This window comes from Saccostrea cucullata, unplaced genomic scaffold (genome assembly GCF_032062105.1).
Source record: "Saccostrea cucullata isolate Sc308-1 unplaced genomic scaffold, CSIRO_AGI_Scuc_v1 ctg416, whole genome shotgun sequence".
NCBI classification, from domain to species: Eukaryota; Metazoa; Mollusca; class Bivalvia; order Ostreida; family Ostreidae; genus Saccostrea; species Saccostrea cuccullata.
The window spans coordinates 147,417-167,068 of NW_026925088.1; the positions used below are offsets into that span (position 1 = coordinate 147,417).

Consider the following 19,652-nt stretch of genomic DNA (forward strand, 5'->3'; position numbering starts at 1 on the left):
GATGGGAAAAAGGCTTTTGACTTTTTAAGAATTTATACAGATATATAAATACTCATGACATGTTGTACATGTGTAGAATGTCAATGTTTTTTGTTGTTTTACTTAGATGAAACTGAGGGTGCCCTTTGTGCTGCAGTCCAGGAATTTCCCCGTGGATGACATGGAGTACTGCATCAACAACAGTCTCAGACCATTACTGGATAATAGCTTTACCAATAACATCTCAAACCTTGTTAAAGCAATCCCTGCCAACATTTGTCACACCATAGATTATGTGAACTCAGGTTATACACTAGACATTGGATGTCAGAGTCCTTATAAATTCCATTACCTAGCCCGGCGCTGCTATCGAATCCCTGTGCTTTACATGATAACTAGAGAATATAAAATGAAGGTGACCTTCTCAGTTGCTACAGCAAGCTTAAGCTCGTCTCAGTGTAGGTTAGCTTTCCAAAGGTCAATTCGGAAACAACTGGAGAGGCAAGAAGTCACGATTATAAGGGATCGCCTGTATGACATGTGCCTGGATCATAATGTGGTGGTAACAATCAGCAAAAACATCGGTGAACTTGGATATCTCCGAAGTGAAAACAGTCTCAGTGAAATATATGGTAATGTTAGTGTTCTTTTGATGGCTACATCTGAGCAAGCAAATTATGCAGGTTGTGCTTCAACGGAATTGCACAGGCACCTTTGGGGTAGAGAGTTCATTCCAGGGGCCCTAGTGGTGGCAACAGAGAACTCGAGGGAATGTGGGAACGTGACATGGGAAAAAAATGACCCTCTGGATATGAAAGATCACTGTCTGGGTTCCTATCTCTACTATAAACAACTGCAACGATGTATTGACGGTACGTCACAACATTTAGAGTTTTCAGTCTTTAGAAATCTTGACATGAATTTGAAGAAGGTACAGTGCTTACAAATTGCTTTTCTTTTACAGACAGATCAGCCGTATTAAGATCGAACTTTTCCACCGACATAAGCTGGGTGGTGGATCCCAGCCAGACCTGTTTGAGAAGCCTCAGACTACAGCTGAGGGGATACCTGAATGATGTGATCAAGAATGAAGCCAATTTTAGCGAGTGTCGACTGATGACTAAAGGGATTGAAGCCAACATTTACGGGAATCAGGTGTGAGAAAGTTCTGTCTTAAAATTCATGAAGTAACTCATTTGAGTCCCTATTATACATACATATTTTTACAGAGCTAACATGTTGTGTTTTGGATTGTAGATCAAACTGACTTTGAGTATTTTGCCGTATGAATGGGACATAAACCGTACTTTGGAGTGTTTGAAGCTCTTGTTTAATAAGAAGTTGAATTCTGGGTATCAGAGATTCCAACAACATATCAGTTCTACTTGCCCAGTCAGTCAATCAAGGCCTTTCACCAACCCTAATGTCAGCTTTCTATGCATGGCACCAAACTATACATGGGATGACAAGAACCTTCTCTGTATAAAAGGTATGTATCATATATTAGAATTTTTATATCCCCGCTCCGAAAGAGAGGGGGATACTAGTAAGCATTATCATACAAGCAATTTACATGTAGTCGCAAGTTACATGTATTAAAATTAGTACATGTATATAGGTTCCTGCCCTCTCATCAATAAATGTAAAGTAGTGATGGTTGAAACTAATGACTTCCTGCTATAGTATATGGGATACTAACTTTTGTAGGAAGTATTAGAAGGAGAAGAAGTATTTACCAGAGATCTCTGGTACAGGGAATAGCTACACAGCTAAGGGGAGGTAACCTGGAGCAACATGGTGAGAAACATCGACAGAAACGTAGCGTAGCACAAAACACTTCCAGCGATGTGACTGCTTCCTGGCTACCTGCCTCGCCGGAATGTCAAGGTTAGTTGTAAATCAGTGTCAAGGTCATATAACCGTAGTGATGTCAGGTTAAATATTTCAAATAATAACATTGTAGAGAGTACTGACAATGGTACTTAAGTAATTTACCTATATCCCATAATAGATTTCACTGTATTACCGTAATTATATCAGTAATGATTGATCAATTACTTTTATTTTTCATGCATACATGGCCATGATTTTTTTTTTAGATCAACAAGCCCCAGTGTTTGGACCTTGTCTTTCCATCCTTAAGGTTCCAATGGGAAGAAAGGGTCCCTTGCCTGTCAATGTCTCCCTGCCCAGAGCCACAGATAACACTGGAGTCCCCCCTGTCGTCCAGTACTACCCAGCAGACATACTCAGACAACCCTATCTGTTTGAGGGACAGGTGATATATCTACTGTGCTGTAATGTTTTATTTTGAAACATACACAGTTCTTAAGGAGGAACTCAATTGAGACTCTACTATATGTCTGTAGGAAGATTTTTAAAAGACCATATTAAACTTTTTTTTCCTTGGTTAGGACAGAATTGAGATTGGTTTTTATTTTTAGATCTTTGTAAACTTTCTATGATTTTGAAAATTGTGTCTTTTTACCATCACCTTTATAAATCTGCAAAACTTTTATCTCTTTATGAGATTAAAGTGAATCTTTAAATAAATCTCAGCAGCTAAATTTATTGAATTTTCTCATATAAGCATTATTTAAGTTGTTATTTGTATAAATTAGGGGGAGAGATGTTTGTAGCATCTGATTTTATTGTAACATTTTCATATATATGTATATATTTTTTAACAGCAAAACATCACAGTTATGGCCACTGACCAGAGTAATAACACAGCCACCTGTATCATCCAGCTACTCTATGGTATACACTTACTACACAGCGTAGTCTTTATGCAGTTTGGTCTAATGATTCCTTAAGATTTTTTGTTCATTAAGTTCCTTTAAAAGAAGAAATTAGCAAATATGTTTAACCTATTACCAAATAATTCATTAAATGCACATCATATGCCTAAATTTTTAAGACGTAGTAGAAAGGAATTGTTTAGGAATGTTTCTATTTGTTGTTGATTTTTATAGAGGACACCACTCCGCCTGACGTGATATGCCCCGATACAGTGGTGGTAGAGAAATACGATACAATCTACAACCAGACCAACATCACCGCAATCCCTAATGTGGTCACCGCCCAGGACCGCAGTGGTATCCTCTACAATCGAATCAACTACAGCGTTATGTTAGAACACTTGGGTCATGGAATTTCACCAGGAGTGATACCTGTGCGACATTTTGTCAACATTACAGCAAAGGCTAACGACACTTATGGCAATGAAGGGTCATGTGACTTTCTTTATGAGGCTAAAAGTGAGTGATCACAATTCATGAAATTTTGTTTCGCTTCTTAACACCAAACGAATATTTCCAGAAGATAAAGTCTATTTATTGTGTGATATACTGTATTTTACATTCTTGAAGTGAATGTCGTTTAAATTGTATCTGTTTAAATTGCATTACTGTATCTTGTATTCATTTGATCCCATCATGATTTCTGTTTCTGGTACACGAGTTAAAGTACACATAAGAGTAACTTTGCAATTTTATCTATACACTTTCAGGGGCAGATATGAATGCACATGGAAATGTGGTGTTGAATTTTTCTGTGGCCATCACAGATCCGAGGAAAGCCTGTACAGACAACACCTCGCGCCTGATCAGCCTTGACGTGCTGAGTTACGCCAACAACAGCTGTATAGAGAACGCCGAGATCTACCTGGGCTACTTCCTCTATGGCCAGGTTATGTCACTGGTTAGCATCTTGTTATGCATTCTCTAGATCTATGTTTGTAGATGTTTGCTTTGTATGCATGCAGTCATTGAATCCATTCTGTTTTGTATATTTAAAGATAACTGTGTATTATGTCCTTCTTCACACTATTGCATTTTAAGTCAATCATAGCTAAAATATTTACATGGTCTCCTATACATGTACTTCTTTTATTTATGATGTGTTAAAGTAGGAGATGCTTAAATTACAAGTATAAAGTTTATATTGATATAATCAATATAAGAAATAAAATCTTTGTCAAACAGCATGTGGAATGCCCTTAACTCAGCGAATTCTAATAGACTTCAGAATATATCCTTTATATTTTGTAATCACAGTTTTCATTGTAAAAAATCTGTTTTCCTTATTTACAACATGTAAAAGACAGCCCTTATAAAGCATGTTTAGTAGGTGTACATATAAGATGTTGAATTGCTTTAAAATACCGATACTACAAAGATCACTGTGCTTCTCATTAATGCTGCAGATGGACAGTGTGAGTACTTTAATGCACGTCTTAACATTAAGTTTTTATTACTTTAAGCTTGAGCAATCAATTTTATATACTGTCAAAGTATATGAGAAACAGACAAAGAATGGCCGAGATTTCAAACAGGTATATCTGCACAGTAAACAATGGCTGCTTTTCTGATAGCACAGCTTTTCCGCATTTTACACTTTGGTTTCACTTCAGATGATTTTTTTTTCAAATGCAGAATGCACATTTTAACAAAAACACATTTTTCAGAATTTAAAAGACATTTATTTAGTACACCTATTATTTATTGGACATACATATATCTATTCTTATTTACTGTATGATAGAACATTTGAATGTATTGAACACATTGGCATGGGGAATTCTTCTGAGCTCAAGTGTTTTAATATTTTATTGATTTGGTTATTTCCTCCCACCCACCCCCCTCTTCAGAAATGTATTTATGTTTTGTTTGAGGATGTGGAAGCAGTTTACACTAAATATAAACATCATCATTGTTAAGTATCTAAATTGTATAATATTTTGAGCAGGATTTATCAATTCATACTGCATACAGGGTTTATTTCTCCCTGTGTTACATCTGCCCTTTCACATGTGCAAACAATTTTGCCCTGCTTTAAATTCGCCAAGTCCTAGCTCTGTTTAAGAAATTATACTGCGTTCTTTGAATTTGCTCGTTTTAATTTCACCCACCTGTGAGTATAGGGCAAAAAAAAAAAAAAAGGTAAAAAATTTCCTTTTCCTTTGTATACGGTATATATTAGAGAAGATTCATTGATTTTACATTTATTTTAAATATTTTCCAAATTATTAAATTCACTGCAACAAGTGTTCCAGTGTTTTTATTTCTTGAAATTAATTTCAACTTCATTTCTACCAATGGTAGGTGTATATACTGCAATATGTATTCATCGATGTATTATATAATTATTGTGACCCTTATTATGAGGAGTGACATCCCTTTACAGGATTCTCTAGTGCTCACCCTGGTGGTGACCCAGCTCAAAGTTCACAGACAGAAGTTCTACCAGTGTATGGATAACTTTACACAACAAATAGTGAACAAATACCAGAACGGATCCTCAGTAAATGACCCAGTCTGTGGGAACATGAACATCTCACTGAACGCCACCAAAACAGCCGTTACCTGTCCCGCAGATAGTGTGTTAAATGAGACCAGCTTAAAATGTGGTAAGGTTTGCTTATTTAAATACAGGTCTGAGAGAAGAGTACTATAAGGAATACTTTTTATTTTGAGATCAAATGGCATTTTTGTTCTGTTGACAGTTCAATGTGACCTTGGTTACTATGCTAACCAGACCAGCCATACCTGTTTGAGGTGCCCAGGTATAGATGGAATGAAGATAGAATGGGACTGTCAATTGTGTGACAGTGAACATCAAGTCTCCTGTCTCAGTAAGTCTGTGTGTGTACATGTGTATATTTTATTTATCAAGGAGAAAGAGGGGGTCAATAAGTTTTTCCCAACTTGAAAGTGATTATGAATTGTTTGTGTATCTTAGGACAGGAGTAGATTTTAACAAACATGTACATGTATTGTGAAGCTTTTGAGTGGAATTAACAAATTAGTTACAGCCAATTGACTGCTGTTGTAGAATCTTGTAAGCCGGGTGAATTCTCAGAGAATGGACTACAGCCCTGTATCAAGTGTCCACAGGGAAAGTACACTGACCAGCAGGGAGCGAAATCTTGTATTCCTTGTAGCAACGGGTCATCCACTGAAAAATCAGGGGCAGCAAGCTCAACTCAGTGTAAAAGTAAGGTTCATAAATAAATCTATTAACGTGTTTTTCAACAACTTTGAATTTGTTTCCAGTTCTCCTATCCTGGTATCACTTCTTAATTTTGAGACCTCTTTTTAGCTGTATGTATGCCAGGCCAGTATAGTGACACTGGATTAGAGCCATGTATCAACTGTCCATGGAACCACTACTCCAGCTCAGAAATGTCCAGCCAGTGTACAGCATGCCCTACTAACACTGCCACTGATGGTACAGGGAAATCCAGTCCTACTGATTGCAAAGGTAGGAACTCGAGGAAAAGAATGTTTTATACAATGGAAAAGAATTTACCAATATGTTGTTGTTCTGTCGTTAGTAGTGTGAGTTGGGATGGTGTGTAAACTTATGTGATACTGGGTAAATGTCTCGTAGGAGATATGTCACATGAAGTTGACATACAGAGTTTTTCTCATTGTTGTACTTGTATTACAGTATTCATTTATTTCAAAGAAAATGATACAGACTTTGAAAAAAATGGCATAATTTGAAAAAGATGTTACAGTCTACAGTAATAAAACAATAGTGATGGTGATATAACTGAGTATTGACTTGTAATTGTAGTTCTAGACTTCTGTAGCAAGAGTCCTTGTCTGAATGGTGGGACCTGTAGACCAAACCTGGTAGACCATTGGTACAGCTGTACTTGTGCTCCAGGACACTATGGTAAGGCTGGCTTATATCTGAAAACCTTGTAACAGCGCTGAGTTGAATCATAAATATAGAGGTAGCTGCTGAAAATAAACTTGTAAATAAACCTGCTCATATCTGAAGTCATGATTTGAGACTGATCATTACTTAACATTGTAATGAAAGACCTGACAATGAATAAGATTGATCATACAGGGTAATATGACCTGATTATAATTGCCGTCCAAAATAAAACTATCATATTAGTTTGATAGATACAAGTAATTGTATTTTGTTGTAGGTTATAACTGTGAACATGACTACAGCGTCTGTGACAGTGAGCCGTGTATGAATGGAGGAACCTGTAGTGTGTTGTACAACAAACCTGTTTGCCACTGCCCTGCAGGTTAGTATACCTATGGCTAAGTACACGGACATACACAGTTAAATACATAGACAGACACACACACACACAAATTAACAGAATAAGAACTGGTCCAAAGATCATAAATGAGAAAACACTACATTAAGGGAATGTTTTCAAATACTGTACGTGTACATGAATTGCCATATTCAAAATTTTTCATGAATTAGCACATTCTTGTCTGCGCCAAAGCTGCTAAAATTTGAAGCCTGCTCTTTTTAGTACGTGTACAGTAATTTTGGAAATGAAACTAAATTTTTATTGTATTTGTTTTTAATATGATACAAACTTGCACAATTTAAAATATATGTGTTTGTGCAATAAAGAAGATATTCAGAATCTAAATTTTGACTTAAGTCTGTTCTGAGTTTATTGATTTGGAGCATGGTTTTGTCTTTTTTGGACTATATGCAGGGTAGGAGAATGATGGACTTGTTCTGTTGGTTGATGGGGATTTTTTCTGTTACAGGTTACACTGGAGATTTCTGTCAGGTCCCCCAGTCTCCTTGTTCATGTGTTCACGGGTCTTGTAAAACCAGTACAAGTGGATATTACTGCCAGTGCTTTGAAGGATTTACAGGCCTTAGGTTAGTATTTATACCTCAAATTGATTGATCATTTACATGTATCCATGAAATTATAAATTATTATAATTCTAATAACTTTTTAAAAATCAAGGATCAAAGAAATCAGAGAGGTTGTTGTGTTCATGTAAATGCATGTAGAAAGATTATTTATCTGCTAGATAATCACTCAAGTGAATCTTATCCATGCAAATGTGTTGAAACATTTTTTTTTTCAGAATTGTTGATAACCATAGTTGTTCCACATCTAAAAGGATTTTAACATTTTCATTTATTTATTTATTGTGTTATCTTGATTAAATCCCCCAACTCTGTCCTTAAAATATTTATATAAGGGAACTCTCTCAGACAAGTTCAATGAGAATAATAAAAAATACAAGTTTTCCTTAATGAGTACATTCAGTTTCTGTAATACAATGTCCCTGTTCTAATTATAGCTGTTCCCAGGACAGTTTTCCTTAATGAGTACATTCATTTTCTGTAATACACTGTTCCTTTTCTGATTTTAGCTGTTCCCAGGACATTGATGAGTGCTCACCCAATCCGTGTCTCCATGGCGGCAGATGTATCAATCTGATTGGTCAATATCAGTGTGATTGTTCCGTAAGAATTCCTTAGATCTTTTCTTTCAGTTTACCAAAATAGTATTTTCCATAAAAAATGTTTTTAATTTTGGTATTTTTACTTTCAATTTTCCATAAAAGATTATGGTTTCATTTGTATACATGTATTATAGTTTGCATAATGTATTTTACTTTGCTAACAGGAGACTGGGTACAGGGGAGTTAACTGTACAGAACCTGAAAATGAAGTCACCAAAATCTGCTTCAATGGAGGAGTAAAGCACACGCCATACAGCAGCTGCTCCTGTAAGCAAGGTAAGGCATGATCAAATCGGATCACCACAGTCCAGAACGGCTTTACTGATTCAGATGTACCGTATGTAATCTAGTAGTGGAGTAATGGCTGGCGTTTTCTGTTGTAGGGTACACAGGGAATCAGTGTGAAGGTTTGATTGACGAGTGTACCCTGAACTTCTGTGGAGATAATGGTCACTGTATTGATGGTATCAACAACTTCACCTGTATCTGCAAGGTATTAAACAGCCAATATTTGTTATGTAAAACTCTGACAGAAAAAATAAACAACAAAAAACAGTAAGGAGGTAAAATACTGTTAAGAAAAAGGGAACAGATTTTGGGTGGATTTATACATATTTTATTGTAATTTAATTACAAAGGGATTGGGCACAAGTTCTGAAAACTTAATATGCCCTCATTCCTAGATTTTGGGTTGTGGGAAGGAGACATTAGAGATGTATTAAACAATTTTTGTATTATATCTATAAAAAGTAACTGATACTTTTCCTGGGATGGGAATGTCAAAAATCAGTCTCATATGTTTGATTTCTTTTTATCTTTGTGAGTTGTTCATTGTAAGGGACAAAATAAGATTTAACTTAAAACAGTGATGAGACTGAATAAAAGATTGAACTAGTTGTTTGGATAATCACAACCTGACTCCTGCATTCCTAAAATCCAATAGTCACACAGATCAACAAAGAATATTTGCTTTTATTATAATTATACATTTAAAATTAATTGTGAATGTTGGTCATTTTAATTCTTTTCTTTTAGCCTGGTTTTACTGGAAAGTACTGTAACATAAATATCAATGAGTGTTTAGCCAACCCCTGCCTGAACTCTGCCAGATGTGAACCTGGAGAAAATGATTTCAAGTGTATCTGTCCTCCCGGTAAGATAAGGAAATATCACTTAAATCATCTATAAAGTCTTATATCAGTTTTCTAAGGAATTTGGTGTAATGTCTTTCACAATATTGTTGAACTCTGTATCACAGGCTTTCAGGGGAAGCGGTGTGAGATCAATAGAGATGAGTGCTCTCCCTTTCCCTGTAACCTAACCTCGGCTATCGACTGTATCGATGGAGACAACGACTTCACCTGTGTTTGTAGGGAAGGCTGGACAGGTAGGTTGTCTGGAAAAATAAGCACCTTAACCAGGCAATTCTTATTTTTATAAGAATTTATGGCTTGAAAATATATATAAAGTAAATGGAAAACATTAGTTTTCATTGAATTTTATAGGCAAGTGGTGTGAGACTCGTACCCATAGTTGTCCCTTCCAGTGCCAGAATGATGGATTGTGTAACATCAGTTTGGGAAGATGTGACTGCATAGCTGGATATACAGGGCCTTACTGTGAGGTAAAAGAGGGGTTTTTTTAATTACACTTGTTTTCACTGTTGAATGAAACACACACACAAAATTTCCATTCATCTGACCTAAATTTATCTGCACTGTACTCATTAAAGAATTTTGGATTGAAAGATTATATATATTTCTTCAGGTGGAACTTGATGAGTGTGCCTCCCTGCCTTGTTTAAATGGAGGGAACTGTACAGACCTTGTAGATGGATTTTATTGTAGCTGTCCTCCAGGATTTAAAAATAAAACCTGTAATGTCAATATTGATGACTGCAGCTCAGATCCATGCAGAAACGGGGGCACCTGTTTTGATCTGGTTAATAAGTTTACCTGCAGGTGGGTATATTAATTTTGTAAAATTTAAGTGATATCTTTATTATTTAATTTTTTTCTGTAATTCTGTTCAATTTATCTTTCATTGCACAATTTCTTTGCATGTACATACAAAAGGGAACAGGCTCAATATGCTTTTGTAGGCACATTTTAACTGCATATAAAATATGAAGAATAACAGATAGAAAATATTTTAAGATGCAATTGGGGAAAACAGAGATAATAAGTGAAATAGGAATTTTTTGCTTTACTCGTTACCACTTCATTACTTAATGATGCATCCATTTCCTTACAGCTGTCCCATCTGAGTGGACAGGCCTCACATGTGAAAACAAAATAAGTCCCTGTACTTCTCTGCCCTGCCAGAATAATGGAACATGTTTGGACTCTTCTCAGAGTGGAAAATACTTCTGTGTTTGTCCAGAAGGTAGGTGTAAGCTCGGATTTATCACTTTGAGAATAGATAGGGGAAAATTATCTAATTAGTCACATTTAATTAAGAAGACTAAGATTAAATAATATTAAGAACTGTTTATCACAAAATTTTGGCAACACTTTATGTTTTTGATATAAACAAACCAGACAACATTGTCACAAATGCTGGTGTTTGCTATATGTATCCTACTCAGAAAAAATACATGCACTCAAGAATGAAATTTTTGAGAGCAGACTGTTTTGCATAATAACACAGAAATAAATTTGTCATGAATAACTATTGAAACTAACACTAATACTTTGACACTTATATTAGGGTATTATGGAGACAACTGTTCAGAAGAGGTGATAACTTGTGAATCTTCACGTTGTAAAAATGGAGGTATCTGTGTTAATGGTGAGACTGGCTTCATGTGTAACTGTACCTCGGGATACACAGGGAAGAAGTGTGGGGATAAAGTGGATCCCTGCCTCAGCCACAATGTCTGTCAAAACGGCGCGACCTGTCAGAACGGCACCTGTCTGTGTTCTCCATATTACAATGGATTTGACTGCGGAAAAGGTGCAGATAATTTTTTCTGTGAATCAAGCCCATTCTTTAACAGTACAGTAAAAATGATGTTCCTCGAATTTTTGCTGAATTTTCTCAAGTTAAAGAATTGTTTTGTAATTTGTTTTAAAAAATGCTGTCTAAGTATATGTAAATTTATCTGGAAAGCAGCTTGTCTTGTTGACTTGCAGTACATTACTATAGTATGCTCTCAGGTTTACATTCTTTAATGTTATACTTGTAAATCTGTGATTGTATTTTAATTTTTATTTACAGAGAAAGTCTCTAATTTTGATTTGTTCTTCCATGGATTGAATGGATCATCAAGTCAGACCTGGATCACAGTGGGAGATGAATTGTCCATCTGTCTATGGGTGCGATCCTTCATTGTTGGCCAGAATAAAACCATTTTGACCTTAGCAGTGTGAGATTTCTTTATACCTTGTTTTAAATTGAACATACAAAACAACATTTCAACTTTCGGTCTTAGAGTTGGTTTTCTTCTTATTTACAAATGTGTCTATAAAATCTTCTAGAAATGATACCTACCAGATAGTGGAGTTCCGTGAAAACAGTTTGGCAACCATTTCCAAAGCCAAACTGTGGTACAACAATTGGGACCTTAACAATGGCCTCTGGAACCATGTCTGCTTTGTTTGGACAAAGAAAAACTCAAAAACTTGGTCTATTTACCTGAATGGAACAAAACTAGTGGGAGATAGTCTGATGGACATACCCAATAGGTAAACATCATAGAATAGTTTCAGAATATATGTATATATCATGAACATTAATTTTATGTTACACATAAACTAACATAGACATATCAACTGGGAAGAATTATCATTGTGTGTTGGGTAATTTTAAATGACTTCTTTTGTTTTAATTGATAGGCATTTCATGCAGATGTTCAATTATTATTCTAAAATATACGGAAAGACTGGTTTAAGTTGCATACTGTGTATTACTTATTAAAATAAAATAACACTTTATATACAGTATGTACTTTAGATAAAAAAAATGTAAAGTACATTTTCAGGAATTTAAGGATTACTATTTACTGAAAAAGAACACTTGTTTTCCAGGGTAATGATTTTACTGGGACAACCATTACAATCAGTGCCAGATCAGGACCAGTTTCATGGTGAGATGAGCCAGCTTCAGGTATTTCCTAACCAGTTAGAGCCAAACTACATCTCCACATTATCCAAGACATGCTACTCCATGCCAGGAGTCAGTGGTCCGTGGATGGAGTTACAAGCTAACATCCGAGGTGATCTGGAGGTGGTCGAACCCTCAACCTGCGGTGACAAGCGGTGTCCTGCTGGGTATAAGGGACATAACTGCAGCATTAAGATCGATAAAAGTCCCCCAGTACTTGTAAGCTGTCCAAGTGATTTCAGAGTAGTCAGTTCTCAACGGTTAAGCCTGGTCAACTGGACGGAGCCTGTATTTTATGATGATGTGGGTGTGGTGAATATCATCCAAACACACAGATCAGGTAATAGTACAAGTAGTTCAGATCTAAAGGTTCTCAAGTGACTGAGATCACAGAAAGCCTATGCAGTAAAACTCAGTCATAGGGATGTCACTGGGACCTCAAACCTCATTTTTTTTACCAAAATTCTTTATATTTGTGGAAGAAACATGGTGAAAAAACTTCTAAGGAATTCATAAACTTTGTTGTAACTAACATTTCCAAATAAATGAGTTCTTTAGAGTAGAGTTGCACTGTTGTTATTCCTTTACTACTAAACTGATGTTCCTTTTGGTTTTCAAAACAAGAACGGATATCCTTTTGCTATATAAATTTAATGAATTTCTTGTATGGTTATTTAGATATGGAGACAAGTATTGATCAGATTGTACTGTATGTATTTTGTAGTAACTAGCTGCCTTATGATTTTAGGGGAAGTGCTGGCCTATGGGGAGTATGTCGTCATGTATGTGGCATTTGATGCAGCAAACAACACAGCAAACTGTAGCTTTCACGTCGCAGTCTCTCGTAAGTCAGCTCATTTCAGATTGTTTATACTGGTATTGCTGGAGATTGATAATCTTTAGAGTATCTTCTTTAATAACTAATTATAGTTGGAATAAAAAAATATAATGATTTAGATATGATTTGTATTCTAGAAAGAATTAAATAAATATTTAACTTGAAATCCTATCTTACAAAATATGTTTTTAGCGTTTGACTGTGAAGTGCCTTTAGTATCTTACAAAATATGTTTTTAGCGTTTGACTGGGTGTGAACCACAGCTGTAGGACGGTAGGGAGTAAGAGGTACTGCTGGCTGAGCTGTGACAGTCCAGACACCCACACATTCAGCGAATCTGTCCCACAGTTCTACAAGTGTGGACTGACCGGGCAGTGGGACCCAGCCAGGGGAGAGAACTTCACATTCCCTGCTTGTGCAGGTAAATATTCAATTTCTTTGACAATTAATTTAAGTTACTAACATATCATTTGATATACATGTACTTTCATGCTTAAATGTTTCAAAATAAAATAAAAAAGTGAAAGTATACTTCTTAAATTTGTTTATTTACAAATAGAATATTAAAATATCTCTGTTGCTCCTACAGGGTTTTCTGCCCCTGCTGCGAGTGTGACGGGAACCATTAGTTTTGGAGGACCGTTGTGTAGAGAGGACCTGAGACAGAAGCTGAAGCTGGTGTTTGACCAGACGATGGCTCAGTGGAACCAGGAGTTTGGACTGTGTCCAGACAATGTCTGTAACATGTACGTCAAGATCCACTGCTCGGGGGACGTCAGTCGCAGGAGGAAGCGCCGACAGGCTGAAGATAACTCCTACCTTGTTAGATTCAACTTTCCTGTTAACAAGTAAGTTAGATTTGTTTTGATTAATTTTTTCTTCTCTATTTATGCATGCATATTGAGGGATTTCATGTGCTTCAGCTGATGATAATATAATATACCCACATTTTCTTTATAGGACATCCTTGGAGACATCAAATGCTCAACCATTGGACAGCATCAAGACTTATGTAAAGAAAGGAGCCTTCAACAGTGAAGGTTTTGTTGCCAAAAATGACTCTGTGATTGTAACAGCCCAATATAACTGTTTAGATGGCCAGGAGCTCATACACACAGAGACCACAGAGTATTGTGGTAGGTGGCATTTTGCCCCATGTTATTTTCTTGACTTGCGAACAATTTTGCCCCGTTTTAAATTTGCCAACATAGCTCTGTTTAGAAAATGCTGTGCAATTTTTTTATTATCAAAAATATACAGATATAAACATAGTTTTTATTGATAATTTTGCTGTACTTGTAGTGAACTGTGCCATAGGTAGCTTCCACAATCAGACTGTAAGTCCGGGCACATGTGACTTGTGTCCACTTGGCTCTTATAATGATCAGGAAAGACAAACTCAGTGTAAACCATGTCCAGAGGGGCAGACAACTCAAGATCCAGGGGCCACACAACAGGCTCAGTGCTACAGTAGGCATTAAAAAACTTTAAAAATGAATCAAATTGTCACATTTTTTTGCCAAAAATAGAATGGAATTACTACGACAATCACTTAGAAATAATAAATTAAATGTGTGGTTATACCTATAGCTTTGCCAATGTGTAATCTTGTTGTTGAGAGGAATAATTAATGTGATTATTTTAATAAATATGATTTATTAATTACAGCCATCTGTCCAGCTGGTCAGTATGCAGAGGATGTAACTAATGTGTGTAGGAACTGTCCGCGGGGTTACTACCAGACCAGGCCAGGTAGAAGGATGTGTCAGTCGTGTCCTAACGGTCAGATGACTCTAGAAGAGGGCTCCACGTCACTGCAGAACTGTACAGGCAAGTTAATAAAGCACACATAATAGTCTTATAATAGAATATGAGTTTTGCTCCATTTTAATCAAGTATGAATGAAGTAGGTGCTCTCTATTCCTATAGAAAGTTGTGCTTTACTATTTATGGAATGATAATTTTAGAGACAAGTGGAGGAGAATTTATTTAAATATTGAATGGAATGTTTAAATCTTTATACAGTTTCATATAAGGATACAATGATAAAGGTTTGCTATCTTTACTACAGCTGGGTGTCTGGCTGGGGAAGAGCTATCAGTGAGGGGGGTCTGTGTGCTGTGTGGGCGGGGATTCTACAAGGAGGGGACCACTCAGGCCTCCTGTCAGCCCTGTCCCTTTGGAACCACAACATCAAATCTAGGAAGCAAGTCTATAGACCAGTGTAATATTAGTAAGTGGACAAGACAATCTAAAACTCTGTAAACTGTAACTCACTATAAGATGAATTCTATTTCTTTGTGACAACTTGTGTATTGTAAGCAACTAAACAGTTCAGTTTATAAAGTTTGATTTGTTCACTAAAGTTAAATTTTATTTTAGTTGTGTGCCCTGCTGGATCTTATGCCTCAAACAACAAGTGCCTTCTCTGTCCCCTGGGTCAATATCAGCCGGCCCGAGGTCAGGTCCAATGTCTGAAATGTGCCCAAGGGCAGACAACTCTCCTGGAGGGAAGTCAAAGCCCCGCAGACTGTGTGAAGGGAAACGTCAATGAATGTGATACTGGTGTAGCAGAGTGTGGAACCAATGAAAAATGCAGTGACACACCAGACTACTATAAATGTGTCTGTAAGCAAGGATATGAACGTGTCGATGGAACATATTGTTTAGGTTTTTGTTGATCTTTGCACTAGAACGTAATATGGATATTTTTAAAACTTACTTTTACCAACTGATTGCATTATAATTATATCAATTCACTTATTTCTTTTTCTTTTATCTCTTTTAAGCAATCCAAACACCTGTTAAAGAAGGTAACTATTTTAAGCTTATATTTATACAAAGTTAAACTTGTGTGGTTTTTAAATTACTTACAGAAAGTACAAAAAGTGAATAATGCAAGAGTTTGAAATTAAACTCTACATATAAAATTTTAACGAGTGTACATATCCTTTTTTTAACCTCCAGATGACAGTACAATAATCATAGTCGGAGCGACAGTGGGGGCAGGAGTTGTCATTCTTGTTGTGCTGGGAATCTATCTGGGCCTTCGCTGCAGGTCATTCTTTTTAAGAAGTACAACTTAGATAATCTAAACAAATCTTCAGGCTTAATTTAAACAAATCTTCAGGCTTAATTTATCAAACCAAGAAACAATTCTAAAAATCATGCCTCTGTACAAATAGTATTCCCTTTAATAGTATTTATTTTTTGACAATATTTTTGTTTTAGATTATTGATACAAATATATGTATTTTATGTGCAAGCCCTATGAACTTGTTACTTTTCTATTTGTTTTTATATTTTTTGGATTAGTATGTCTTCAACTGAATACCTCATGCTTTTTAATGAGTTAAATAAATTGAATTGTTTTCATCTGAATAGGAAAAAGAAGGATTCCATGGAGCACAAGGCGAGAGTCCATCGAGATCTACCTGTTGTCTATCTACCTGGAGGACCAGCTACAGCGTACCAGAACCGTGTGTACAGCTCCAGCCGCTCCAGCAGCGTGATGTCACTTCCTGGCTCTGACATCGAGCTGAGACCGGTAATGTCTCCTATTCGCTGGCATCCAAGTTTATTTCCAGAGGTAGTGTCATTGTTAGTAATATGCCCAAGTATGCACAGATGCTTCATATTGATGTATCCAGCAAGTATTACCAACTTAGATGCTTCTTATAAGTGTAACCACTAAGACTCACCATTAACGATGCCTCTTATCCATATACCACAAGTATTACCTCAAAATCAGAATCTGCACACGTCAAAACTGTATCATACACATGTCTTTGTGTAAAAATGTATTATTTATAAGTATACAGATAAAAAGGCTTGTGTATTTGTAACTGTAAGTGTATTATTTATATGTACATACAGTTATAAAGGCTTATTAATTTGAATTTAATAAATGCTAATTCAATTATATGTGAATATATGATATTTTTAGCGAATAGATAAATTTGATTTTCTATATTCCAAATATATACAGGCATTCAAATTGTCAGCAATGAAATACATTTTCTTTCACCAAGAAAATTATATTTAATACCAGTACATTTAAAGTACTATTACAAGGGGATTTTACTTTTGTTAGTTTTAAAATAAGAGAAATTGACCTTTGGATTAAAATGAGTCATTGTTGTTACCATATACAAAGATCATATATCATAATAGCTATTTCTTAACATCAGAGTACTTTTGATATGCATAAATTTCAGTAACGTTATTATTTTTATTTCAGTCGGATGATGACATCCTGCCATCTTTCTATGAATCGCCCAACATCTCGGATATCTCAGAAAATGGCTCCTCGGAGGGAGGGCGTAGCTCAGGAAGCGGGTTTGATGTCGACTCGGACTCTTACTTCTGATCACGTGGAACAGCACCATTCCACTATACAGAGATTCTGATGAAAATTTCAGTCTCATGGTAGCTTGCACAAGCCCCCCAGGATAAACATGTAAATGTTGTACAGTGGGGGAAAACCAAATGTCATATCAAAATTATATGTCCAGAAAATTCCAAAAAATGTTGTGATACCAACTCAAAAGTATTTCAAAGCCTAAAAATTTATTAATATCAAAGATGAAATGTGATTTTACTTCACATTGCCTGAATCATTTTGGGGGAAAAAGCACATACCTGGAGATGTGCTGAACAACATAGATTTCTCCATTCCCTAACGGACGGGAAGATGGAGGAATTGTGCCATAAAGTCTCATACAAACCAGTGAATCTGTGAACTAGTCAGGGGATATTGGAACTAGTCATGATGATAGGGAGTCAAACGTTATAACACTTAGAAAACAGTATGAATGTCCCATTATTGAACTCATCAATATTTATGTGTGTATATACTTTTATCATCAAGTCATAATTTGTGTTCATTCTCCACATTTCATGTTCAGAGACGTTCCTATCAGAGGAATGTTAATTACGAATTCTTTTGTTAAGTCTCGCTGAACCATGGATGATATTGGAGTGAGAGTAATCTCTTGTGAACGAGGACCATTTCTGTGTTCAGTGGAAAAAGCCACGGCTAAAGGACAGCAGAAAAAAGATTGGCATTGGAGACCATCCATCATTATGCATAGCATAACTAAAGGCATCCATCATTATGCATTGCATAACTAAGGGGGAAAAAACATTTACATCCAAAACGGATGAAAGACCTTTTGAATCAAAGCTAGTGAAATATTTCATTACTGCACTGACATGCATATTAATGGTGCAATAATATTCAAGAATTTTTACAAAACATTTAGTGATTGCACAGTACCTGTGTTTTGTGTGTGTGTTATTAATGTCCCTGTTAACTTATTTAGTTGTATAGTTACTGATGTCTATTTTATACTTTGTATATAATATGTATAGACTTGTACTTATAACACAATTTAGAGATGGGGAAAATCTTATCCGTTTTTAAAATGGCAGGTCCAAATGTGTGTCTTAATGTTAAGTGCTCAAAGTGTCTGTGTAAATATTTATATTTCATTTTAAATTGACGTGTTATTGTGTGGAAGATCAATTAGGGTTTATTATAGAGAGGTATTTATCCTTGTATAAAAACTACTTCCCGGTTCAGAATTGCTTTTTGTCCAGTTTTTGTTAATTTAAATTTGATCAAACTGGATTTTTCTTAATCTTTATGTAACATTAAGTTTTAGTTTGTGAGTAACTATTTAAACTGTTAACTCTTGTTGAAACAAATGTTGGCTTATTGAATGTGGAATGTTTGTTACTTAATTCTGATTTCTGAAGCCTCCATTAATTTTTAGAATGTTTAGAGAATTTGAGTGAAGGTGAATATACTTGTATAAGTACATTGAGTGCCTTGTTGTATATATGGAAATTAATTTCATATCTGTATTTGATTTTATGATTATCAACTGAATTTTTACTTTAGATGTTAGTTGTCCACTTGACAGGTGCTACTAATTAATTTGAATTCATGTAACCTTGTTTATACAGCACTTAACACACCACATGTAACGTCAAATAACATTCCAGTTCTGTTCATAACCATTGTCTACAGTACCATGTATCAATACAACATAGCAATGCATATTGTACTGACGTTCAAGCCATACTTGTATTTATGTGTGATAGTACTTGTATCTTATTGTAGATAAACTGAAATGGTGCAAAATTTTAAAAATAATATGATTTTCAAATGTTTTAAAATGTTTATCATGAATATTGTTACAGCCATATTGTGCACTAGTTGTATACACATAGTACTATGGATGTGCCAAAGTTCAACATATTTTACGCATTGGTTTACATACATTCATGAATAATTTTATGTTGAAGCCAGCAGTCTAGTCCTATTGTTTCTTCTCAATAATGTTGGTTTATTTTTACGAACTTTTTATTGGGTTAGGTTATTTTACTTAATTAATATATAAACAGAACATTAACCATTAGATTGAAAATTCCACTTGATTGCAAAAAGAAGCTGAGTAGTTAGCAAT

General features: G+C 35.5%; 1 protein-coding gene across 1 annotated transcript in view; it reads left to right on the forward strand.

Annotated features, from left to right (window-relative positions):
• Positions 1–18,227, forward strand: part of LOC134268024 (uncharacterized) — a 61,885-nt gene extending 43,658 nt beyond the window's left edge. Inside the window, 41 exon segments of the mRNA XM_062750227.1 lie at positions 107–851; positions 944–1,134; positions 1,237–1,468; positions 1,687–1,866; positions 2,079–2,257; positions 2,670–2,739; positions 2,955–3,239; positions 3,491–3,681; positions 4,244–4,315; positions 5,167–5,389; positions 5,486–5,614; positions 5,815–5,976; positions 6,082–6,243; positions 6,562–6,663; positions 6,929–7,033; positions 7,521–7,638; positions 8,145–8,238; positions 8,402–8,513; positions 8,621–8,730; positions 9,273–9,390; positions 9,496–9,624; positions 9,743–9,861; positions 10,005–10,201; positions 10,495–10,622; positions 10,947–11,192; positions 11,457–11,604; positions 11,717–11,923; positions 12,266–12,681; positions 13,090–13,185; positions 13,372–13,403; positions 13,405–13,600; positions 13,769–14,027; positions 14,140–14,315; positions 14,482–14,649; positions 14,848–15,009; positions 15,251–15,412; positions 15,562–15,849; positions 15,969–15,992; positions 16,147–16,237; positions 16,564–16,768; positions 17,420–18,227. Coding sequence (XP_062606211.1) covers positions 107–851; positions 944–1,134; positions 1,237–1,468; positions 1,687–1,866; positions 2,079–2,257; positions 2,670–2,739; positions 2,955–3,239; positions 3,491–3,681; positions 4,244–4,315; positions 5,167–5,389; positions 5,486–5,614; positions 5,815–5,976; positions 6,082–6,243; positions 6,562–6,663; positions 6,929–7,033; positions 7,521–7,638; positions 8,145–8,238; positions 8,402–8,513; positions 8,621–8,730; positions 9,273–9,390; positions 9,496–9,624; positions 9,743–9,861; positions 10,005–10,201; positions 10,495–10,622; positions 10,947–11,192; positions 11,457–11,604; positions 11,717–11,923; positions 12,266–12,681; positions 13,090–13,185; positions 13,372–13,403; positions 13,405–13,600; positions 13,769–14,027; positions 14,140–14,315; positions 14,482–14,649; positions 14,848–15,009; positions 15,251–15,412; positions 15,562–15,849; positions 15,969–15,992; positions 16,147–16,237; positions 16,564–16,768; positions 17,420–17,548 — 7,158 coding nt within the window. The 3' untranslated portion in view covers positions 17,549–18,227.
• The last annotated feature ends 1,425 nt before the right edge of the window (positions 18,228–19,652 follow it).